This window comes from Typopeltis vanoorti, chromosome 11 (genome assembly GCF_054136105.1).
Source record: "Typopeltis vanoorti isolate ZY-2024b chromosome 11, IOZ_Tvanoo_1.0, whole genome shotgun sequence".
Taxonomy (NCBI): Eukaryota; Metazoa; Arthropoda; class Arachnida; order Uropygi; family Thelyphonidae; genus Typopeltis; species Typopeltis vanoorti.
In genome coordinates this window covers 80,758,101-80,785,454 of record NC_143559.1, presented here as the reverse complement: position 1 = coordinate 80,785,454, position 27,354 = coordinate 80,758,101, and the positions used below count along the sequence as shown (strand labels likewise).

Genomic DNA, 27,354 nt, shown 5'->3' with positions numbered 1-27,354 from the left:
AAAGTTCTGGGAATTTCCAGATAATGAGCTAAAATTAACAATTTCTTTGTAACAACATATTAATCAAAAATGCTGCCAATTTTATATCCAGTGTTTAAATTTTCTCACCTCTGTCTAAAATATTAGAAATACTCAGTCATCCAAGGAATAAAAATCTTTCACTAATCTGAGAAGGCAGTCTTTAAAGGATTACATTTCTTAAACAGATAACTGGTGCTTGCCTCCTTCCTTTCCTTTTCTGGAAGACTGACGTAGTGGAATTTTTAAATATCAGTGTAATTTTTTTGCATATGTTAGTACAAGAAAATCATGGTCCCAACAATAATCTTTCTATTCCTTAAACCTTGTACTAATACAAGTGACAGACTAGAAAATTAAGTTGGTGTATTTGTAATAACACCACTTCTATTGCCACAATTTCCATACAGTGATATGCCCAATAAATTAATTATGGTTTACATATTTTTTCACTGACAAACTTTAATACTTGCAGAGAAATAAATATTTTCACACTATATAAAAAATATATCAAAAAGTAATGACAATAAATATACAGTAATCTTCCAATTATCCAACTGCATCAGAAATCAATTTACTGGTCAGTTAACAGGCACAGTTAACTATCATTTCCTAGAAAAATGGGAGTCAACTGACAAGCTAACAATTAAAGTATCAGTTAAATGAGGCTTTGGCTATCTGATAGTCAGATAACTAGAGATCACTGTAAAAGGGTGCTTATAATATGATCAATAATCTTTTCATCACTCAATTGCTCACACTCACGCACATGATTTTAACTGAAAATAGCAAAAGGCAACTATTAACTATTTCAATGCAATTTCTGCAAAATAAATCACAAAAATGAAAGAAAGAACTTAAGCTCTTCTGAAAACGATACTGGTTTCTTATATTATGCTCATATAAAATATATAATTACTATATTTAACTATTATTATGAAATTAATTTAAAAAGTAATGCTAGATAGATTTCCATTTCTTTTGGAATACTAAAATTTCATGATAAATAAAAATTGAACAAAACAACAAAAAACTACAAAATATAATTTGTGGAGTACAAAAATATTGACACTGTATTTCAGAAGATGCAAAAGAACTTCACATTAATTCTTCATATATTTCTATTTCTGTAAAAAAAAGAAGCATAAGGCCCCAAAGCAGGTATGTTGTAGTCATTGCTTCACTGATGGTCTGATTCAGGAAAATATGAAGTGTAAAAAGCATTCCAGAAGATAGCCATAAGCATAAGGATGATGTATATAACCAGCATGATCCATCCTAAGATTTTTTCCCACTTATGGACTCTGAGATTTCTTAGGATATTAATTCCAAGAAGCAAACCAGCTAGGGAACCAGCAAAGTGAGCTGAATAACTAGTACGATTTTTATTATCATCAGCATATCGGGAATAAATAGCTACTCCTACATCTAAACCAGCAAAGAGCCCCAGGAAAATAAGTCGTAGCCAAGCAAAGGTCATCTCTTTGAAATTCTGAAAAAAAAAAAAAAAAAAAAAAAAAAAAAAAAAAAAAAAATTAACATATTAACAAATATTCAATATATTCAACTCTGAAGCTATATCTATATGGTAGCAATGACTTAAGGGCTGTTTTTCTTTCATTCCAAGAAATTCCAGAGTCTAGATTAAATATTTCAAAAACAGAATATGATATGATTGAAAGGAGTAAGTTTCTAAAGTTTTCAATGCATTTTTTTTAAAATACAAAAAACACTTCTCTTCATGGCTGATAGTAGTATGCAATTGAGCTAGGTTGTTTAATATCAATCTGAGGCGACTAAAAGTCAGTGTATATATTTAATAGCAGTAAAAAGTAAAAACTGCAATTAAAGTATTAGAAAATGTTCCTTGTCTCTAATGAAACCCAGGTCTTTCCAACCACAAGATAGCTATTCTCCAACTGTATCAGAGGAGTTAAATTAAATATACCTAATGATGCTAGTGTGAAAGTTCATGTACATAAATGTGAAAGGCATAACAGCAGCAGATAATACTTTAGGTACTTTAGAGAATATCATCATGCTTTTTTTTTTTTTTAAATTATTATACTACCTATGAAAGGTTGGAAACCTATATACATAGTATGTTATCACCCATGAATAGGGGTAAGACAACCCAAGAATGCTGCTCTAGAGACTGAACACAGTACTTTTTCAAAGTACTAGATGCCTCCAATAAGCAGGGAGTAGTTTGCATATTGGATGATGAAAAGCATCCACCACCACCTGCAAACTCTAATGCTGCAACAGGATTCATTCCAACAACCTGTTGGTTTCAAAGTGGTATTTGCAATAGTCAGTAAGTGGAAGGTTCAATACACTTGATTATTCATAAAAGCAAAAAAAAAAAAAAAAAAAAAATGATTAATATTTTTTTACTTTCATAAATTACCATAACTAAAAATATGACTTATCAGAGCAGTGTATTGAGATTAAATTAATATGAGAGTGAAAGAATGCAAAGATACAGAAGCAAAAGATACAGTAAAATTATGAAAAACGGAAATGAAACAAAAGCTATCGAAACTGAGGTAGTAAAAGAATGCAAAGATATAGAAGTGAAAGTGATAAGGAGAGTGGAAGAAAATATGAATGAGGAAATGGAAGTAAGGTGCAGCAGAATGAGAAGTAGCAAGATTGCAAGAGTGATAGAATGAAATTGTTGGAATGCAAGATTTAATGAAACAGTTATTGGAAACAAAAAATGAAATGAGCAATATGTGGAGTGATGTTAGACGTCTGGTGGAAAGTAATGAAAGTGTGCAAGAGAACAGAATGAAAGAAAAAAGAGTAAAAGAGGTGACAAATGATTCAGGATAACAGTATATGGAGACTCCATAATTAGAGGGATAGTTACTGAGAGAGTCCATAAGGTCTGCTATCCAGGTGGGAGAAAGAGTAGGATAATTAAGGCACTGGACACACGAGGAAGAAACGGGCAAGAAAGTTAGTTGTGATTGTAGGGATGAATGATCTAAGCAGACATAAGAAGGATGTGAGAATGAATATCAGGAGACTATTGAGAAGAGTGAAAGATAACAGCGTAGTAGGAAAGGTTGTCAGTGTGTTGCCTAGGTATGATGATGATGAATTGCAGCAGAGAGCCAAAATCATGAATGGTATGCTAGCAGACCTGGGCAAGGAGAAGGGAGTGAAGTTTGTGGATATATGGCATGTGTTTGAGAGAAAAATAAAAAAAAATAAAAAAATATATAGATGTGATGGGTTGTATTTAAATGGCTTTGGAGTGAGTATACTGGAGAAAGTGTTGCTGGATGAAAGTACAGTTTGTGATGCATGCAAGAGATGAAGGGAAAAATCAGGAGAGTGGTACTGAAGAGACAGAAGTGCTTTGCAGTGGTAACAGCAGCAGTGTGAGAGATGAAAAGAGAACAGGAATGCAGGAGGAACAGGGAAACAGGGTGGGGGGGGGGTTGATGGACAGGGAGATATGGTATAGGGAGAGTGGATGTTGAAAGTGGTAGTGAGTATATTGTGATATGGATGGGGAAGTGGGGACTGAGCAGATATATGTGGTAAGCGGCGATAAAGGTGATTGAGCAGGTGTGGTGGGGAAATCACAACTAACACATGGCTTGGATAGGACTGGCTATAGACCTAAAAATGAACAGAGAGTTAATTTTTACAAATGCCAGAAGTATCAGAAATAAGGGGGCATGAAATGGTTTCAGTGATTGAGTTTATTCGCTCCCAAATCATTGGAATAAGTAACACATGGTTGAATGAAGATGATATCTTAATGGGAATAGAAATGAAAGGATACAGTATTTTTCCCTGCAAGATGGGAGGGGAGTGTTGCTGCTGATAATAGCAAGTCCACAGAAATAGTGGCAATGGTTTTGAGGCAGTGTGTGTAACGTGGAGGTAAAGAGGAAGACATTTAGTTGGATGTTGTTATAGGTCTGAGAATGTGGAGAGTGGTGATGAAGAAATGTATAAACAACTTGGATTAGTGAACAAAGGAGGGGTAATTATTATGGGTGATTTTAACTATGGTGGTATAGACTGGAATGAAGAGATAGCATTTGAGAATAAGCAAAATGAATTTCTCAAGTTCTTGAGAGATAACCATCTCAGGCAGCACGTAAAGGAGGGCACACGAGGATCAAGAGTTCTAGATCTGATCATTTCATCAGAGGATGTAATTGTAAGAATGGTTTCACACTTTCCTTCAGTTAGTGAAAGTAATCACCTGTGTTGTGGTTAGTCATATGCAGACTTTTGTGAGGAAATGATATATGTGGAATTATAAGCTTAGGTGACAGCTTGGAGCTATAACATGGAATGAGAAGTTGAGCAGGAAGGAAGTAAATGCTGCATCGGAACTGACAAAGAAATACATAACAGCATCAATGTGTGAATGTATTCCAAAGGCGGCCAAAAGGCTAAATAAGGTAAGTGTAAAATGGATGAATGTGGAGCTTAATCGTGAAATCTGGAAAAAGAAAGTACTTTGGAGGAAGTACAAGATGAATAATGGTAATAATCAGTCACATGAAGAGTATAAAGAACAATCCAGGAGAGCGACTTAGTAAGAAAAACAAAAGTAGAGTGTGAGCAGAAATTGGCAAATCAGGCAAAGAAAAACCCCAGAGTTTTTTTTTTTTTATATATATGTGGCAAGTAGTTTTTTTTTTTTTATATATGTGGCAAGTAGAAGGAAGAGTGATCAATGTAAGACAAAGTTAATGGATGAAAGTGGTAGAATGGTGACTACTGCAGAAGACATTGTATTCAGTGATCAATTTATAAGAGTGTTTCATCCTCATCAGGAAAAAATCATGAGAAACTTAAGTGTAGGGGACATAGAAGGGGGGGTGGCTTAATTGTGAGTGAGCAGGAAGTATTTGAGGAAATAAATAACCTTGATGTCAATAAGGCGATAGGATTTGATGATATATCACCATGTATCTTAAGGGAATGTTCCACGGAATTGGCATGCCTGTTTAATAAAAGTTTTACAACAGCACAGGTTCCAAGGAAGTGGAAGGAGAGTAAAATTGTTCCACTGCTGCATAAAGGTGGTGATAAGGCTATAACTTCAAATTATAAGCCAGTCTATATATCTAGAGTTGTGGTGAAGGCACTGGAGAGGATGGTGTGAAGTAGGATAAAGAAATGTTGATAACAGCAGTATTCTCTGTGGTTATCAGCATGGGTTTGTTAAGGGGAGATCATGTTTTACTAACTTATTTATATACCATACCAAGGTGACAGATACCCTGGACAGGAGAGATGCATATACAGTGGTCTGCTTATATTTTGCAAAGGCTTTTGATAGACCACCACATGACAAGCTCTTAAATAAATTGAAACAGATGGCTGGATAACAGACTTCTGAGTTCGATGACTGGCTGTCAGAAAGTTGTATATATGGGAGGTGCAATATCCCGAAAGAGAATGGTCAATAGTGCCACAGAGATCAATTTTGGAGCCATTATTGTTCAATTTATATGTTAATGATATTGGGATGGGTTTAACTAGTGATATTCAGCTGTTTGCAGATGATGCAAAACTGGGGAGAGCAATGCAGAGTCAAGCTGTTGTTATGGCCTTACAAGAGGATAGAGGTAAGTGGAACTGTCAGCTCAATGTTGCAAAGTATAAGGTTTTGAGATTTGGTAAGCAACGATCGGATGCAAAGTATACACTTGGTGGGGAAACTTTAATGGAAATAGAGGATATGAGAGATCTAGGAGTGATGGTGGAGAAGAACCTGAAATTCAGGGGCCACATTGCACAAGTTGTGAAGACGTCACATTGGATAAAGGCAATAATACAGAGGACCCTGACATGCAGAAATAGAGAGGTTATGATGCCATTGTAGAAGGCCTTGATCAGGCTTCATACAGATTACTGCGCACAGATTTGGTCATCTGGTTTTCATGGTGACGAGGATATGTTGGAAAGGGTCTAGAGAAGATTCACAAAGATGGTTAGTGGTCTTTGGAATGTGGAGTACGAGGACAGATTGGGAGAATATAAGTTGCAGAGTCTCGTGAATAGGAGGAATATGATTAAGACATATAAGCTAATCAGGAGTTATCGTGTCGACATGGAAGAGATTTTTCATAGAATTGGAGGGGGTGAGAACAAGGCTATCACTGGAAACTATATAAGGAGGGTGTAAGGAGCAGGTTCTTTGCATAGAGAGGAGTGGCTGGTGAGAGGAATGCATTGCAAATGTGTTGTGGGTATAGACACATTGAATCAGTTTAAAGCACAGTTGAATGAGCATTGTGTGCAATAGTGTGTACCTTCCACGATGATTCTCTGACTCCATGGAGGTCAAATGTTAATAATAATAATAATAAACAACCAATTTCAGCACAACATTTTATTTACCTCACATATGAAGCACCACCACTTTATTTTATAAATTGAAATGACTTGTACAGCTAATTATTTGTAATTAGTTATACAAGATAAAATAACTTGAAATTGCCACATACAGAAAAATCCAAATTAGGCTAATCTAGGATATGAATTTATAAATGAGCTGAACTTAACTGCAGATAAAAGGTTGGTAACAGCTGGACTAGAATATTTTGTCTATTGTGAAAAACAAATGATATCTGCCATTAAATCAGTGATAATTAAGAAGATTAATTAAAATTAACTAAGCTTTCTAGAATTTTTTAAAGAGTAGCATACTTGAAAGTACTATATATCTAACTCATGTGGAACATTCAGACTCTGATCTGTGTTGGGTTGTTTGCTTGTTTGAGCAGTATGTGTTTCAATGGCTTGTTTTTAAATTTAGTTTCCATGATATAATTCCTTTTCTTTCTTTCTCTTCAAGTAATTTTCTATTTAAATCTTGTAAGTCATGGCTATTACTGCAGTATAATTTTAATAATTTCAGTAAAATATGTAACCTTTAATTCTTGGAAACTGTCCATTACTAAGAGTGATCATGGACTGTTGGCACCATTCTCCTTTCCAGTGTTTTAAAGTATTTTTGTACTGCCACTGTGCTATTAATAAGCATAAGTAGAAAGGAAACTGGAAGATTCACATTATAAATGATACTCTGGTGTAAAATAGACTAAAATACATTATAAATACTACTGCCAACTACATATTTAGAAATAGGAAAGTAAAAAAATAAAATAAAATAAAGTAATGAAGAAATATGGCAAAAGCTCAAAACCAGTGTACTATCTGAATTATTTTTTAGGTTTCTGTGAAAATTTTACTGAAGATAAACTGAAAGTAATCCAGGAATCATGCTTTATAAACCATGTGATTTTCCAACAAAAACAAAAATATTATGAATGCTATGCTAAATTTATTAATGAATCAACAACAACAAAAGAAAAAAGTATTACACACTCCGACAATTATAATAAAAGGCATCTTATGTCTGATTGATTTTATTAAGAGAAGGAAAAAAGTCCATAGATCTATTAGCAAATAAATCCAGCACTCAAACATTATTGATGTGAATCTTAAAGGGAAATAATACTCCCATTTCAGCCATTGTTAATAACCATTTATGAACATTTCCAACATTCCTTTTTCCAGTAATATAGAACAAAACAATTACAAACTAAATTCTTTATATTATGTTTTAATTTTATTATATCAATCTCACACAAGAGAAGTTGCAGAACTTAACTCCATACAGCACCAATGTACTATAGCACACTGATGCTGTATGTAAGGGATAAGGAACATATTTTTCTTAAAAAGCTGGAGGTTATAATTATTAGTGAACACTGAGGGAAAGACTGTTCCAGAGAATATAAGCAAATGGAATGAAAGAATCAATGTTTGCAGTCAGACTGAAAACGAACATTGTGCAGCTGCTACTTGTGTTTTAGCAGGCTCAGTGAAAGCCGAGGTGCAGCAGCCCTGGAAGTATGTGTAGTAGAAACTTAAGGCTGAAACAGATATTGTTGAAGGTGATCAGTGAAAGAGGGGTTACTGATATCAAATGAACTGATCTCCTTTATAGCACTGCTCCCCAAGATGAAAACAGCATTCTAAATTTGGAGAGATTTAAAATTTGTATGGAGGTACTAGCTGGATGGTGAAAGGCAGCAAGTTCTTTTAAGGCTGAAGAAACTACTGATGGGACATGTTTATGCTAGGCAAAGCTAAAGGTAAACATCAATCCGAGAATAGAGATCTGGTCCTATCTAGTGATTTATTATCAAAATGGTAAGGAAGGTGCACCGAGATCTTTTTGCAAGAAAAAAGCACTGTTTTGGTTCCAGTGAAGATGACTAAGGTTATCCTCATCACATCAAAGAATGGCAGGAGTTTGAGATGTATGTGCACTGTGAGGTTTGTGAAATAGGTATGAAGATTGAATTGTACTAATCATCAGCAAAACAAAACTGTGGATAGTTAATGTTTAGTTACAAAAGGTCATTTATGTATAAAGAAAAAAGAAAGTAGGAGACAGAACAGGACTCTGAGGCACCTTTGCATTGTGGATAACCATCAACTATGACGTAGTAGTAGTAGATCAGAGAGAAACTAGCTATCCAATTACTTTTTAATACAAATGAGGAGATACCATCAGCACAGAACAGAACTTTTTTTTTTTTTTTTGTATCTATATTTCTTTTATCTGGTGTTTTTCCTGCTAAAATACCATAGGATGATTATTTATGATGAGGTTGGAGGAGAAGAACAATGTAAGGAAGTATGTAAGTGTAAAACTTTTTCAGTGATGCCATCTTTATTTTTTATATATTTTTTTTATTCATTTTTACACAATCCAGAAAACCCTGCTCTAGAGACTAAACATGGAACTTTTTTTTCCAGCCTCCAATAAGTAGGGAGGTGGTCTTACATTGGACGATTAAATTCATCTCCCACCTTTCTCATTCCGATTTGAGTGAGAAAGAGGCAAAGTCACAAATGAACATATGCTGCAACCAATGACTTTGGCATGGAACCAAAACGCATGACTGCCATCATAAAGGAGAAGAATTTTCTGCATTTGGCAATTTTTATGTTGACTCCCACCAGCAAAAGGTTGTAAGCATATACATTAGTACTGTCAGTGAGATAGGGATTTTTTTAAAAAAAATTAATGTTTGTAATTTATTTATTTTTTCTTAAATTCAGTTTTTAACTGGTCCAGAAACCTTGCTTTAGAAACCAAACACGGAACTCTTTCAGCAATTTCAAACCTCCAATAAGCATGACAGTAGTGAAATTCATCTACTACCTAAAGATAATCACAAACATTCACCCATATGGCAGGATTCGAACCCAAAGCCTGCTGGCTGAAGAGTGGATAACTTAATCACTCAGCCAACCAAGCTCACCTGTAGATTAATTAATTATTTTGAATTAAAAAGTCAGATGTGGATTTGTTGATAGCTGTTTTGCATGCGTCAGTGGACTGAAGATGAAGTCAGAATTCTTAAGTCACTTGCAGTATGCTGAATTTTTTTCTTGGCAAACCTGTTGTTAAATGGCTTGGAAAGCAGGTGGGAATTATGAATAAAGTAAGGAATGAAGCCTTCGTGTCAGAAAGGATAATTTCAGTAACCCACTCAAGGCAGGTGTTTAAATCACAGTGGAAGCAGTAGTCTGACTATGAGAAGGAAATCCTGCCACCTCCTTATTGAAACGTTTCCTATGAACCTCACAGAACACACTAAGCATTGAGCTGATTGTTTATAATTAACTACTTGTCACTCCTCAGGAAAAGTGTTTCATCAAATGTTACCTGTGAAGAACAGTGTCTTTCAATAATACAAAATCAATAGATTTGTTCAGATTAAGCAGCACTTGAATAATAAATAACCAGATTTTAACTCTAAGTTTTTTTTAAAAAAAGTTTAAATTAATACTAGATGTATTTTCTCGACATGCTTTGTAGCGAATTACCTAAAAAAGAAGCAGCACTTGGTCTCAATAAAAGGCTGGTTTCAAGGGTAAAGGGCATTCAGTAGCATTTAGAAGATGATACTCCATTTTAAACCGATTGCAAAAAAAAAAATGTTAGACTGAAATTGGTTTGAATTATGGCTACACTAAAACTATTAGGCCAGTGAATTCTATCTGTTGTGTGTATTCTCCAGCTATTTGCCTCTTACAGGATGAAAATTCTGCTGCCTCCATTCGAGTGGCTAACTCACTTTTGGCTGAAAAGCTGTTATGAAAGTCTCATGTTTCAGATTGGATTTGAACCGAGGGTTTTCCAATACTCTACAAAGGTGCTCGAAATGTGCCATGAATGCTGACATCCATTCTGAAGAGGTATTGTCAGTTCACGTTGTTCTGTATGAGTTGTACAGTAAATCGAAAGTGAGTGATCCTGCAAAGACATACCAGACTACTGTTTTAAGAGACCTAGCCTTTGTCCACTGAATGGTTTTTAACTACAATTTTATAAAGTGTTAAAATAATGATGTACAAATCAGATCATCCTTATGATACTGTTCCCTTTTGTCAAAATGTCCTGTCTGATGCTAATTAGCTGACATTATAATAACTTATAAATTATTAATTATTCCTAACTCTTTCATTTCTAAGATGGGAATGACAGGGTTTATTCCTACCAGAAACTGATTTTCTTCTTGGACAAAAAAGCAAATCACCTGGGAAAATGTGCCATTTAACAAACACCTAAAACAATGATATATCATGTCATAATTTGCCCCTAATTCACATATCCAACTCAGTTAATGCGTTCTTTAAAACAGGCGCATTAATCAAAAACATACTAATTGAATATAAGTGTTTGCAAGAGGGTGAGGAGTGGTTTCTTTGCATGGAGGGTGGTTGAACCATGGAATGCATTGCCTGATGGAGTGATGAGAGTGAGAACGGTCAATAAGTTTAAGGAGTGGTATGATGGACTTTGTGTTTCTCAGGGGGGGGACCTCCCCTCGATGAGTCCTGATAGACTTTGTGTTTCTTAGGAAGGACCTCCCACAATGAATCTTTTGACTCCATGGAGGCCTGAATAATAATAATAATAAACAGGATAAAAGGCTAAAGGCTGCATTAATCAAATTGTGTTTTAAGGAAGCTCTTTTTGTAAAGGAATAAAGTTGCACACTTGGATGTCTTATAATGTCTCAAAGACATCATTTAGATGACAACAATGCATGGAAGAATTATTGGAAAGCTTGAAGAAGGCTGCAGAATTACTGATATTGCCAGAGTTTGAAATCTCACATAGCATTGTATCCAGGCTCTGGACAGCATTTCAAACTGATGGAATGTGTTCCAGACGTTTGTTAAGAGGTTACCCTCACTCTACCATGGAGCATGAAGACAGAATTTTGGTTATAACAGCAAAACATAATCAATGCACTACAGTAGGTCAGCTTGCAAGTTGGCTCCATTCAAGCACAGGTATGCAGATGTTGCAAATGTCATGCCACAGTTTAAGACAAGTAGTCTATATGCCTGGCATCCCTTTATTCACAGCTCACCATAGATCACGTTTTCAGTTGTGTTGCATCCATAAAAATTGGACAAGACACCAATGGGCTAATGTACACTTTACGGATGAGAGTTGTTTTAGTCTTTCCTCTGATTTGAGATGACACTTTATCTGAAGCAAAAGTGATACTGCTTACAATTGCAAGAATGTTCTTGAAAGGGAAAGATACATTGGTGTGCTGGTGTCATGGTGTGGGGAGGCATTATGCTTAATGGGCACCAAGCTACAAGTACTGGAAAAAGGACTATGACTGGTGAATGATATTGCAACAAAGTTCAACGTTATGTTCGATTGTTCCAAAGAATTCATGTTTCATTCTAGGCAAAGAATTCATTTTTATATATAACAATGCCACACCACATCTCATATGAGCAGTGGATATACTTCTGGAGACCAATGATATTAATCGAATCGAGCAGCCAGCATGATCTCCCAGATCTCAACCCCGTAGAACATGTCTGGGATGCAACAGGGAGATGCAGTGCTGCTTGAAATTTCCCTTCAGAAAACAAACAAGGTCTTAGGATCTGAAGGAGGAGTGGGCCAGTTTGCCTCAAGAACCACTGAATCACTTGGTGCTAAGCATGGTACCATATTGTGAGAGCTGTTTTGCAGTTTGGGGGTGGATATATTCCATACTGAAATGTCTCTCTGCATAGTTTTCTGTAAGCATTGCAATTTAATTTGTATGAAATTTATAACACATTTTTTGTGTAATAATCATTAGTATGGTGGAAATAAATGTATGTAAAAAATGTAGTTTGTCATTAGCTTTTGGACACCAGTGTATTCTAGTGATCTCAACTTCACACAAAATAGCTTCAACACTTCACATGCATCACTATTTTCCACTTCCACTTTTGAAGGACACCAATTCCTCTGCTATCATTAACAGTACTCCCCTTCTCTCTTCACTTTCCTATCTTTTCAGAAAATTCTATATCCTATCATTTGTAGTCCTGACAGTATATCATCCTTAGGCAACCAAGTTTCAATTATACCAGTTATCTTTGGACATACCGACTTGATCTATGCTACAAACTCAGCCCCTTTATTTCTGATACTCCACACATTAGTATAAGGTACTAATGACACTGAGACATTAAGTGTCATTATTATTACTTGACACCTCCAAGGAGTCCAAAGACTCATTGAGAGAGAGGGCACCTACTCTACAGCTCTGTCTCCACCACTCAATCCACCAACTACAGCGAACTGCATCATCTACATCAAAGCCATCCACTGCCCACCCACTAGTATTTTCACAGACAATCGCAAGCATCCATGCCCACAGCAGGATTTGAACACGCAGCCTTTTGGCTAGAGAGTAGATATGTTAACCACTTGGCCAACCAAGATGACATGTTCTTTCACAAATGGAAATCCTCTGTAATAAGTTTTGCAACAAAGCAAAGTAGGAGTGTGTGTGTGTCAAGGTGATCAACAGAATTCAATTTTCCCAGCAGAAGAGGTATTGCATCATTATCTACCAGGGCCGGCTCTACCGATGGTGCAAGAAGTGCATTTGCACGGGGCAGCAAGTTTTTTTGGAGCGGCAAAGTTGGCATAAACTATATGAAAAATAAGGGAAAAGGGGTGGCAAAATATGCTACTGCACGGGGCAGCAAAATTCCTAGGGGCGGCCCTGTTATCTACTAATACACTACCAATTGGTAACAAAAATTCAGTAAATATGCAAACTGAGTGATAAATTAGTGCATCCTCTCATTTATTTTTAATTCTCTAATAAGGAAGAATAAGTTCCTTATTCCTCAAGTGTAAATTTCCAATTAAACCCCCTCACCAAGCTTCATATATGTATAGAGTACTATTCATACAATGAAGCAATTCATTATCACATCAAATGAAAAGTTATTGTAACCTATACATTTAGATTGATAGTGTTTAGGATTGCACCAAGTATAATGCAGACAAATTAGTAAAATGGCTATAAAGAACGTGTGTTTCAAAGTTAATGACTATTTGCCATTTAATTTTAATTCTTAAAATATATGCTATTATTTGTCATATAATAGCTTGAAGTGCTATCTATGTCAAAAATTTACAAGTGTTTCTTGAATTTTTAAATTATAGTCTAAATACATTATTATCATTAAATAGGATGTCATGGATGTCAATTTCTTTAAGGCATGAAAATGCACTCGCAACATCCACTGCAGTTCCACATACCCACCACATGAAAGCACACAGGGCTGCATAGCTATTCAGCTTAATCTCACTTGAAATGTTTGTCATTCAATAATGACAACAGACGTCTCTCTCTCTCTCTCATGCACACACACACAGTTCTTTCCTTAATTTCTTTTGTCATGTGTATTATATAACTAAATAAAATGTATATTATATACAGCATTATGTATCAATAAAAATGTAAACTATTAATAATTATAATTCATCTCCAAAACTGTGAAGATAAATAGAAACCTATTCATCTCAACGAATCGCTTTCATCTGGCCACTGCTGAAATGTAACAACTGGAAATCTGAGTCACAACAATGACTCACATCAGTAATATACTTTATTCATAGCTTTATTGCAGGTCCTACTTCACAAAATTAATTTTTCTTAATTATTTTTTTTTGAAAATATTATAATGTCTTGTTCATTAAATCTGGAAATTCAAATGTGTTCTAGGGACAATAAAGAAGAATTCAGGGACTGTCCCAGGCAAACTAGGATGGTTGATCATCCTAGTCTATACTGGAAGATCTCCCTTATCTTCACAACTAGTCTATAGTTGGTGTTATCTCCTCTGTTTATTACTCAACCATTAATGACCCTCCCTGATGTCCTCATACAATTCCATAAGACAGTCATCTTGGTTACTTCTGCTAGATCATATCTTGATTCTTTCCTTTGAACTCAAGCGATCATGTAGTTCCATCAAAGCCTTGCAAAGTATAAGAATAACTTCCTTATTGCTACAAATTAATTTCTTTTCAACATTGAAGTTATTCAATACGATGACTTAACCACCTTAGCAATGTGGTCTCTGAACTCTTGTAATACTCTTCTCCATTAATATAATACTCTGCTTGCAATATCTTCAGTCCAAAATGCATAACTTGATACTTAGCAACACTGAACTGATATCCACTGTAATCTGCCCAGATAACTAATTTGTCTATATCAGCTTGCAAGGATTTTGTATTGGAAATCTTTTTTTTTTTTACCTCTAACTTTTCTTCATTGTCAAATAATAGTATATTACAGCATTTCCCAAACTATGTTCCACGGAAAGTGAATAAGTGTTTTGTGAAAAATTATCAAAATTAATATGAGCCTGGAATGGTTTTAAATGATGTGACAAGTTCAAACATGTTTGAAAATCAAGCACACCTCAGTTTGCGTGTGGATTATGCTATTAAGGCCAGCACATGCTGGCCTTGACTCAGCTGCCCGTGGTTGTCGACACCTCCGAGTGCAAGTGCAGTATGGAGGTATCTATTTTAGGAAACGTGCGATGTAAGCGGCCCGGCATGCCTGCAGTGTGCGCTGTCACATTTTTGTGATGCAATACAGCCTGCTGCAGTGATAGTGTGCACTTAGCTTTACATTGAATATGAGACCAATGATACTTGACTATAACCAAGGTGTTCCGTTAAAATTCCAGGATTTATGAAGTGTTCCGTCATAGGAAAAGTTTGAGAAATCCTGGTATATTATTATCCAGACCAATCCTAATATCATTATAATATACAAGTTAAACAATGACCCAAGTGCAGAATCCTGTAGTATCCACTTTTTTACAATTATGGTGTCAAATCTAAGAAAGTTTTTCCCATGTTACAAAGTATGTTATACTTAACAGGAAATAATATTAAAAAGCAATGGTTTTGATAATCATTGAGGTCTCATCAGTGGAAGCTGGACATTATGGTTAAATCAACGTGGGACCCCTCCCCCCAAGACAAGTAGTAAAATAGTAATCAATAATCAATCAATCAGTTAATCCCTTTTTATTCCCGTATAGGCCGTTTTAGCCCTATCTAATTTTTGGAGACTGAGTGATGGGCAGTTCAATCTCCACTGGTACCCAATCAGAGATAGCTGGCCCAAGTCTATCACTAATTAAGCAGCATGCAGTGAAGAGAGACAGTTCAACAAGTGCCACCACCTCGTGGTCCCTAACACAATATATTTAATGTCTGAAATAATGTGGGTTTCTTGAGTTTACGGGATGATAAACCAGAGTTTCCGGGAGAAAAAACTTGCTTGTCCATGCCAGAGATTGACTAATTCAGGAACCAGTCTAAAAAAGGCTTAGAAAAATTTCCTCTAGTCGCTGACTAGATTCGAAAGCAAGTCTTCCTTCATGCAGTCAAGTGCTGTGGTGTGCAAATGCCACATCCACTGAGTTATTCCGGATAAAAACATTATTGCTGATTTGCATACCTAATCTGTTACTGAAGTTACTTAGTTGGTTAGTAAGTCATAAGATGTGTAGCAGATTTCCTTGAGAGAATCCATCATTAAAACCTAAAGGATAAATAAACACTGCCATTTCAGAAAAGTAATCAGGAGTGTGTGTTTGTATATATTTATATCTTCTTCATATATATATATACATACATACATATTGTTCATCCACAGATGCTGTATGGTCAGTGATGTGCCACACCAGTCCTTGCCATGTAGTAAAAACCACACCAGTCCTTGCCTCTGACTGTTGTATGCTTTTCTGGAGGCTTCAATTTTGAAGATCAGTCACTCCACACACACACACACCATCCATTGATTTCATTGATGGTCTACCCCTTCCTCTTTTTCCAGGAACTTTACCTTCTATACTTTCAATCTTCTGTCAATATCTTTAAGTACCCTTAAAGTTTTACTGATCCTTTTTAACTCATTCATTTGTATGCATTTCAGTACATGAGATCATCAACAGCCTTCTGACATCACATCTCAAAAGCAGCTATTGTTTTCTTATCTGACTTCTTTAGGTTCCAGGTCTCACATCCATAAGTCACTGTTGGAAAAACAACTGCATCTAAAATCCTCAACTTTGTTCTTGTGGAGATAGATCCATCCTTCCAGATTTTAGACAAGTCTCTGACTGTTGTTTCAGCTATTCCTAATCTTCTCAACAGCAATTCTTCACACTGATAATGGATCCCAAGTACTCAAACTTGCTGACTTCAATTCTTTTTCCATTAAGGTACACTTGTTTCTCATGAGCTTCCCTGTCAGTATCTCCCCCCCCCCACACACATACAGTGTGTATGTACACCTAATATGCAACACAAATGAGAGTAAGCTGAAAGAAGCCAATTTTAAAAACTGTTACAACAGAACCAGACATTGCAGCAAAAAAGGTGAGTTGCAGTGTTAGCCAAGTGTGAGCCATTGACTACTCCTCTTATAATCATTAGAACCAATCAATTGGTCGCAACTCTTATTGTAAGTTTATTACCAGTCTACCACTTTTAATCGAAAGAGGTATTCAACAGAACACAACAGCCTGCCATATTTGAAAAGTTAAATCCAATCGAAACAACAAAAGCACTTTGAAAACAAACAAAAAATTCCTGAAAGCATCTTTTTCTTCTCTTCCACATATACTTCCGAAGGTCACATCATTCAAATGATTTCAATCAAATTTAGAATACAGTTCTTATGTTTTTGAAATTGTTTCATACATTTCTCAGCTCTTAGAAACTCAGTCCAAAGAGTTCAGGAGGGGATGTAGGATGGGGAATCAATTCCTTTTCAGACACTTCTACAGGTTGCACCATACAACTATTTCTAATGTTAAGGACCCTTTGCAATTTCTGCACAACTGAGCCAAAAATACCATAACACTAATGTATGATTGCATTTTTACATGATTTTGACAATTTATTACTCTACTGTCAATTTTTAAAAATTGTTGAAGAAACAAAATCAGGTACAATTCAGAAGGGATATACAGGATACTATGATAGTAGCCCAAAATTAAGCATATATTATTAGTAGCTTGTTGTTCATGATTTTCTCCCAAATCAACATCCCCCCCCCCAATATTGACAGAGTTTACATTGATTCTCTAAAGCAGTGGTCGCCAAAGTGGTCAATATCGACCCCCAGGGGTCGATATAACATTGTTAGGGGTCGATTCAGGCTCAGGGGTCGATAGAAAAATAAAAGACATAAATCTACGGGTAATATTTAATTCGGTTAACTTGGATTACCTCCATCCTGAATGACAACACAATTAAGAGTGAATCGTGGGAACAGTGACATGAATAGGACCTGTAAGATGGAGAAAGGTCATGAAAATAGTTACAGAAGCCAATCAAGTACGTCAAAATAACGTATTTACCAATAAACGGATGTCGATGGTTCCCGCCCGGCAACGAAGCACACCCTTCACATTGACAACGTTAGTAAATTGTATACCAAGTTAATAAAAGTCTTATTTTCATATATGTAAGGAAGATTGTATTATTGTTATTTTGTTTTATCTAAATTAAATTTTATATTTTATATATTATTTATCCCTCCTATCGAATATGTAATGTTAAGAAGGACGTCAAAAACAAAAACGTATCCCTTTGACGTTAAGCCAATATAATAATATATACTATATTATACATACAATAAACACTGTAACTATAAAATAAACAATCTAAAAACTCACATAAGCGCCTTTTTTTGCTTGTCCTATTATAATTACGTAATAGTAAATTAGAGGGGGTCGATAAAAAAGTCAAGAAACTCTTGAAGGGGTCAATGGTCAAAGAAGTTGGGCGACCCCTGCTCTAAAGCATCATTAACTTCTAAGTTTCTCTTTCACAGTTTTTCTTAACTTTAAGTATGCTTACATAAACTTCACTTAGCACTCTAAGCAGGAAGACTTCTCAAATTTTTACAATCACTTTTACTTCCAATTTTATACGAATCATCAAAAATTTGACCTGAATTATGCAACACAGCAACTATAAAATTTATACCTTCATATTTGAACAACTTTGATCAAATATCTACTCCAGTTGCCTTCCTGTGCATTTCGTATCACCCTTCTGTTACTACTTATTCAATTTAGCAATTTTTTTAAATATTTTTTTAAAGCATTTACTTCAGACATCCATAATATCCTTATTTTCAGTCTGTATCTCACTTGAATCATCTAATTCATTTTATAGTACTCTTTTCTCAGTTCTAAGATTTTTCAACAGCCCCAGAACATTTCGCTTCTTTTGTGATATTTGTTATCAAATTCCTGATATCTATCCTCAAGGGATATACAGGATACCATGATACTATAACATGAAAGTTTACATTATTATTAGCTTCCTATCAACAATTTTCCTCCAAATTACTTATCCAATATTGTCAGTCGGATCTTATATTTTGGTCTTCTAATGCACTGCTTATTACATCAATCCACTTAAATCTTGGTGTCCTCCTCTAGGTCTTTTCTTGCCATTAAACATCTGTTTCACTATCCTTTCCTCTCCCATATAATGGATTGTGCTACTTAAGATTAGCTGTTCTTACACATTCCTGAATACTAACAATGTTTATGTTGCTTCTTAATATTTTCATTTTTAATGATTCTGCCATTGATGTCATCTCTACTTTCCTCATTTTTATCAGGACTCTCATATCTGCAGTCTCAAATTCTTTGATCAACTGTTTTATTTCTAATTTAGCTCTCTGATCCACAAGTTAAAACTGATTTGAGCATTATCTTATATGCAGTTACTTTAGTATTTGATTTCTCTCTTATTTCATATAAATTTATTCAGTTAAACTCCCTATCATACCAGCTTTGCTAATTCTATTGTACATTTCTATACTTAATCTCCCATCTTAACTAAAATAGTGCCTTAAAGCAGTTAAAATGTTTTACTTGTTCTAGAGGTTTCCCACTCGGAATGCAGCTGATATTTTCAATGTTTCTTCCTGTGCATATAGTCTGTTCTTCTTATTGCTCAATTGCACACCCAATTTGTGATAGTTATTCAATTTAGTTAAGGAATCCTGCAGACTTGTACTGGATTTATTTTAATATAACATCGCGTAAAGTAAAGAGCTCAGATTATTATCTCCAATTTCGATATCAGATTTAATGCCACTATTCTTTATAATGTGATCCATATAGATTAGTCATCAACTAGATGTCCACAAAGAGGTTTATAAAGAGAAATTCCATTGATTTGATTTTTTTTTTAAACATAAAAATTAACAGAAAAGAGCATATTATGAATATATGTGCATTAATAATATGTAGTTACAATAGAAGTATTTTTATATTAAAAAAATTAAAATCCTTATAATCACCATACTAAGCTAGAGAAGGATACAAGCTACACAGATGATTCGTGATCATCTGTGCAGTGTGTGCTTGGCATGCCCCATATTACCAATTCAGCTTGGATTGTACAAAAGTGCAATTATGTTTGAAGCAAACATGTTTTGTGCATTTTGTGAATAATATGTGCATATACAATTACTTGCCTTTAAAAATTGTTATACTTTAATATGTGAAAGTAGAAAGTAATTCTATAAAAGCTTGTAGAATCGCTTTCTAGTTTGATGCGTGCCACTAGTTTTTATAAAAAATAAAATCATCTTCCATGACCACTTTTGGGCATAAAACCTAGCCCATGGATCAGAAAATTTGCCTATTGTTAATACAAACGATGAACAATGTTGGAAATGATGTGTATACAAACCACAATTCTAACTGCTGATTTACAACTCAAATATACTATATATTGCTCACCATGTCTTATTTACTCCATATAACTGTAGCATTTTGAACAGCATTTCTTTTTGCACCTTTCCATATACCTTTTCCAGATCTACAAAACTGAAAAGCAGATTCTTATTATATTTCTATTATTTCTCAACTATATGTTTAAAGTGAAAATCTGATTCTGATAGCTGCTACTTGATCTGACCCAGGTCATTCTTCTCAAAGTTTTCCTTCCACAATCTCAATATGCATGCATAGATCTTACTTAACAGGGAAATGTAATTTTCATATCCAGCTTTATTTCCCTTTCTATTGATGTACTATGAGAGTCTATTCCAATGGAATTTGACCCTCTGACCTGGCTTTCTGAATTATACAATAAGGCTACTGAAAACTTCTTTAATTATATTTGAGCATTTCTGGTCAAATATCATCTACTCCATATGCCTTTCCACATTTCAGGATTTTGATAGCTTTTGCTACCTCGAGTACTGATATGTATTCCTGACTGCATTTCTCTTGAATCTTTCCTACAACTATTCTGTTACTTCTTATTTAACAAGACTTCAAAGTAGTTACTCCAAATATCTAGGATTCTTTTTGGTTTATATACTACCTCTTTCAATTTCTTTTATAATATTCTTTCTTCCAATGCCTTTTTTTTATATTTTTCTGCTAAATTCTTATCAAAGTCTTCCCATGATTAGTTTAGCTACGTTTACATAGCACTCTGCTTTCTACATGCTTCTGCTGACTTACTCGATAGGAACTTTCAATATACAGGCAGCAGCCCTCGGTTTAGGCCTCAGTTCCGTTCCTGAAAAAAGGCGTAAACTGAATCGGCATAAAATGAATGCAATTTTAATGGGTGGTATGAAGTTATGTTCTGCACAGTCAAAAAATATGCACATGAAGTATGTGTAACATTAGTATATTTAAAGCTCTGATAATACATACATATATATTTGTTAAAATAAAATTATTAACAACGAAAACAAAACAAAATTATATACAAAAAATATGAAACTTTGAAAAGATATTACACATTTCTATGTTGAAGTTCCTGGTTTCAGATCACCTGCATTTTTTTTAAAAAAAGTAACCAGTGTTAACTGCCTAGATTTTCTTTTTCTTTCTTTAAGGAGTTCAGTGTAAGGTCGAATAGATGCAATTACACTCCTGTTTACATTCGCACTCCGTTCCCAATCGTGGTCCATTTCGCAGAGTTCATCAGTCAATGTCTTTATGCTTGCAAGGATATGCTTAAATCAGCCATTTCATATCTCTCAGAGGACCTTCTTCGTTTTCTTTCTCCTCCTTTGGATGTTGACTTAATTGTTCGGATAATTCTTTTAAGTCTTCATTGGAAAGCAATTTATGATGGTTCTCTAAGACTTCTGTCACATCTTCAGCTGTAATATCGTACAATCCCACCTCTCACACAAGCTTGGTAACATCTTCAATAACATTCTTCTCTTGCTCTAATTCCTTGAAGTCATGCTGGAAGAAATTTTCAGCATGCTCCTTTTAAACACTTTGCTGACACGTCGTTCCAAAATGCCTCGATGTTCTTAATGCCCTTCAAAATATCGAATGACCACCAATAGTCTTTAATAGTTTTTCCTGAAGTATCCAAGACTCTTACCATTTCTATAAATGTTATACGGAGGCAATAGGCTTTGAAGATTGATATAATCCCCTGATCCATCGGTTGCAAAAGCGATGTTGTGTTTGGGGGCATGTAAACAACCTTGACATTCAATGGTGTTCTTACTTCAGCAAGGTTCTGAGGATGTCCAGGAGCATTATCCAAGAGAAGCAATACCTTGGCTGGCAAATCATTTTCTTTACAGAAGCGAAGCATGGTAGGACAAAAATAATTTGTGTACCAATCTATAAAAATGTCTTGTGTACCCAAGCTTCTTGTTCCATTTCCAATAGACTGGAAGCATGGCTTTTAGACCCTCGAAGGCATGTGGTGTCTATGAATGGTACACCAACATTGGTTTAAGCTTCAAAGTTCCAGAGACATTTGCACCCAACAAAAGCATAAGTCTATCTTTTGCAGCTTTAAAACCTGGAGCAGAACGTTCTTCACAGGAAATAGTAGAGCCCAGTCTCTTCAACATTTAAAATGAGATCAGGAGGATAACTTCCTTGTTCTACACAGTCTTGAAATTCTTTAGGAAAAGCAGCAGCTGCCGCAACATCTGCACTTCACGCCTCACCACATAATTTGACACTATGGCACTTTGAGACTTAAATCTCATGAACCAACCTTTGCTTCCTAAAAATGTTTTTTCGCCTCCATCTGTCTTTTTAAGATCCTCAAAAATTGTTTTTGCTTTCTCAGTTATAACAGCCTGCGTCAGAGGAATGTTTTTCTGATACAAGTCATCCACCCATAATGATAATAATTTTTCCATTTTTTCATGAAGTTTACCCCTGCTATAACTTACATTTTGCATTTAGTACTGCTGTAGATTGTTGTGCAGACTGTTTTATTCTATCTGCATTTTTCACAATTGTAGTAACAGTCGATGGAGGCAAGTTCATACTTCTACAGACATTAGATGTGTCTGCCCATCTTCTATTCTTCGAATCACCTCCATCTTCTTTTCAAGTGTGATTGATTTCCGCACCTTCTTAACATCAAGTTCTGCTAATTTTTCTGCACTTCTATTATCAGACATGGTATGTAATTACATACTTTATCAATTTAAATACATATGTACGTAAAAAAAATTAAATACAACAATTAGGTAGATTCAACATTAAAACTAGGTTTGATACATATATGTCATAGTAGCTCGGTAAACAGTCAAACAGTAGAGTGCCTGCTAGTGTCGTTTCTCAGTCAACCACACTACAGTAAGAAAGCACATGCCGGCAACTGGTGTTATTGTGAATCGGCATAAACCGAGGGCTGCCTGTACTTTCTTCTTTTGAAAGTATACTACCTCTAAATGCCTGATTACACCATGGAGTTCAGATTTTTTTTTTATTCTTGTAAGACACTTTGACCACATGCCTCTGATTCAATGTTTACTTCAGTGTGCCACGGTATTTCCAAGGTTTGATTCTTGTTTTCAAACTCACTCTTTTTTGTTGAATATCTGGGCTTACAGTTCACTGAAAGCTGTTTAAACTTAGTGCATAAAATGCATCAATTCTTTTTATGCATTTAATGTATAACAAGAGTTTTTTATAAAAACTCTTTTTATGCATTTTTCAATATGATATTCAACATTATCCTACCGAAAACTAAAAAGGTGATCACTTCCTATCTCAAACCTCCTATATATTTTGTGCCCTGAACCAGCATAAAGATATTACAGGCATTCCTTGTATAGCGCGGTTAATTGGTTCCAAGAAGTGTCCACGCTATGCAAAACCGTATTGTTCGAGGTCTATTTATAAAGGTTTTCAATTTAATTTGTTTATTAAAAAAATTTAGGATAATAAAAATGTTTAAAAATGAAAAAAAAAAAATTATTATTAACTAAATAACAAATAAAATCCTTTTAAACTTATATAAAAGTTGTAGAAAACAAAACAAATATTGCTTCAATTTTAGCATACAGTAATTTACTTTTTACTAAAGTAGTCTTTCAGTGTTCGTTGAACCATCCTTGTCTTCTTTGTCTCTTCAAAAATCTGTAGCATTTGATGGCATTATTGAGACTTTGTTTCACTTTGATGCTTCTTTCCAAATTCGGGTTGGCATTTATGAGAAAGTCAGAAGCTTTGTCGATTTTTCTCACAAAAGTTGAAAGGTCAGCAAAGGAAAATTCTTTAACCATGACATCAGTGGGGTCATCTTCGTCTTCTTCATAGGCTCGTTGTTGTTCCAACTCCAAAAGGATTTCATCATCCAGATCATTTGAATGAGAATCAATACATTCGTTCACACTGTTACAATCTAAACTTGTAAAACCAAGATCTTTGCCCATCTGCATAATTTCTGTTGAGATTTCTTCTTTCTGTGTTGCAAAGGCAACAAAGTCCTTTGAACAATGCAGCAAGATATTATGCCATACGGCTCTCATGTTGCTTTGAGTTTGCTCTTGCCAAGATTCATAAATATTTTGAATGGCATCTTTTATGTTAAATTTCTTCCAAAATTCACTCAAAGTCCAAGAATCTTCTTTTGCTGCAGCTTTTTAATAGCTTCAGCAAAAGTTAGTCTTAAATAGTAAGCCTTGAAAGTGGAGATAACGCCTTGATCCATCGGCTGCAGAATTGATGTTGTGTCTGGAGGAAAAAAAATGAATCTTGACATTTTCATCTAAGTCGGTCAATAGAGTTGGATGGCCTGGCGCATTGTCTAATAAAAGTAAAATTTTGAAAGGAATATCATTCTTTTTACAATAGCTTTTAATTTCAGAGCAAAAACAAGTTTTAAACCAGTCTTTGAAAATTGAATGAGTCACCCACGCTTTTTTATTTGAACACCAATGAACAGGTAAATTGTTCTTTGTAAAGCCCTTAACAGCTCTCGGGCTTTCCGCTCTGTATACTAACAGTGGCTTCAATTTTAAATCACCTGATGCATTACCTCCCAGTAAAAGCGTCAATCGGTCTTTTGACACTTTATACCCAGCTTGTGTTTTTTCCTTCTCTGCTAGAAATGTGCATGATGGCATTCTTTTCCAGAACAAGCCAGTTTCATCAGCATTAAAAATTTGATCATCTGTGTAGCCTTCCTTCTCAATAAGCTCCTTCAATTCATTGGGAAATAATTCTGTAGTTTTAGTGTCAGCACTTGTGCTTTCATCTTGGATTCTTACGTTATGGAGTCCCATACACTTTTTGAAATTGTAGAACCACCTGCGACTTGCTATAAAAGTTTCACTGGTTGTACCTCCTTCATTTTCGCTTTCATTTTCTTTTATTTTGTCATATAGACTTGTTGCTTTTGCCTGGATTATCATTTGACTCAAAAGGAATCTTTATCTGACTTCAATCCAGATCATTAGAAGGCGTTCCATATTTTCCATTGTAGAAGATCGATTTCTCGTGATCACTTTTGACATATAAGAAGCAGTGCTCATTCCATGTTGTTTAATCTTTTCTTTGCTCTGAATAATTGTTCATACAGATGACTCATTCATTGAATTCTCACGTGCTATTTTAGCAAACGAAGCACCATTCTCGTGACATTTTATAATTTCAAGTTTCTTCTCTAATGTCAACCACTTGCGTTTTTTTGTTACTCCAACAGTGTCTTCTTTGTTTTGTCTCTTTTCACTCATACTTAAATAATAAAAAAATATTAAATACTAATATTAATGTAAATAATAAAATGCTGCAGGGAAAGAACGTGTTTTGCTCTTTTCTCCAAAATTTCTGTATGTCTGGTATTCATTTCATACTCTGCTGTTTAGATCTCCTGCAAGTACCAATTTTTTACCCTTGTCCTTTATATCAGCTGCCTTGTTTAATAATTCAAATTCTTCCACTTTATCCTTAGAGCTTTCTGTGGAACATAGGCATAAACAAACATCAAAAAATCCCATTTTTATGTTACCCTGATGCTGTCTGCCATTCAAGAAGATTATTCTTGTGTTTAGTGTTGAATGCTACTGTTACTACTTCCTTTTCCTGATCACTACTGCCCAAAGATAACATCCTATATTTATTATTTAGCAGTATCTTAACTGTTTTAGTCTTCATTGTTCTCAGTAATACTAATACCAATTATGTACACCTGGTGTTTCTCTTCTTTTGCAGGTTTGATTTCTTTTCCAATGATACTTCTTATGTTGATGGTTTCTACCTTCAATTCTTTTGACATTGTGTTTATTTCAGTTGCTGACTTTTCACTATTCACCGTGGTTCCCTGACAAAAACAGCAGTGGACTTGTTTAGCCAGGTCATACATGAGCCAGCATGAAACTTCGTGTTATTCCATCATATGGTTTTTTTGTTTAAGCCATATAATTTTATCAGCTAAATCTCAAATTGCTAGCCCATCCCCCATCTCAATTCATTCAGTATAAAGCAAATATAATGGAGTTCTGGTCAGAATGTGGTCTTCTCCACATCCTTTAAAAGGCTTTGTAGAGGATTCCTAGTTATCAAACTTTGACTCTTAAGCAATTCTTGTGATATTTATCATCTTCAATATGATTTTTTTGTTTCCTAGGGCCTCACATGTGGAAAGGGGAAATATGAAGTTATTAAGTTTGGAATAAAAAGAAGTAAAAAATAGGATGGATAATAGAAAAGGTAAAGCAGGAAAAGTAAAGAACATATAGAGTCTGGACTATATGTGTCACTGCAAAAGCTTTCAAATAAAACTTCCAACTCTTATGCTTTGAAAGTTTGAATTTTATTTAGGTGTACAGTAAATGATGTTCTGTCTGAAATCTTCAGCAAATTGGGATTTCTGATAACAGAAAATTTGTGTGATACATCTCAGGGACATAATTCTCTCCAACATTCAAATTCGCTGTAATATCCAATTCATGAATCTGATCACTAATCTTATACAGGTAACTTGCTATAGCAAACATAACAAACTTACTCACTAAAAACTGCTGTAAAGTTCTGGCCAAAGCTATATAAACAATAATATTCTAAAAGAAAGTGAAACTGTTTTGTGATCCTTACGGGGTTCTTAGAGGGAGAGTTAACTATTTTATTGATTAAATAAATGTTAGATATTCAGGCTACCTTCTTTGTCCTTCTCAATCCAATGCAAATAATCTTAAACGAGTGGTTTGCTTTATAAATTATAGAACAATTGCCTTGATAAGTCACCTTGGTAAAGTGATGATGATCATATTGACAGAATGATTGAGAACACAATTGGAAGCATACATTGCAGATGAGCAAGCAGGATTTAGGAAGGATAGAACTACAATTCAACAGATTTTGACAATGAGGTTAATAGCAGAGCAAGCTAGCAGAAAAAAACAAAAACATATATACTTGTTTTATTGATTTTCAGAAAGCATTTGACAGTATTGACCAGAAAGTGACATTAGCAGTTTTGGAATCCTATGGAATTGATAAAAAACTAATAGCTATATTAAAAGATGTTTATCAGAATGCAGTTGCAGCAGTTAGAATAGGTGATGATTTGTGGAAATTGTTTAAAACAAGCAGAGGTAATAGACAGGGAGACCCAATATCACCAAGCATTTTCATCACACATTTAGA

The 27,354-nt window shown here is 34.8% G+C and overlaps 1 protein-coding gene across 1 annotated transcript in view; it reads right to left on the bottom strand.

The window, feature by feature from the left end:
- Positions 1-1,075: 1,075 nt before the first annotated feature.
- Positions 1,076-27,354, bottom strand: part of LOC150101782 (rhomboid-related protein 2-like) — a 124,727-nt gene continuing 98,448 nt past the window's right edge. The window contains exon 7 of the mRNA XM_090399907.1: positions 1,076-1,510. Within this exon, the coding sequence (XP_090256033.1) occupies positions 1,199-1,510 (312 nt within the window). The 3' untranslated portion in view covers positions 1,076-1,198. The remainder of the gene's footprint in view (positions 1,511-27,354) is intronic.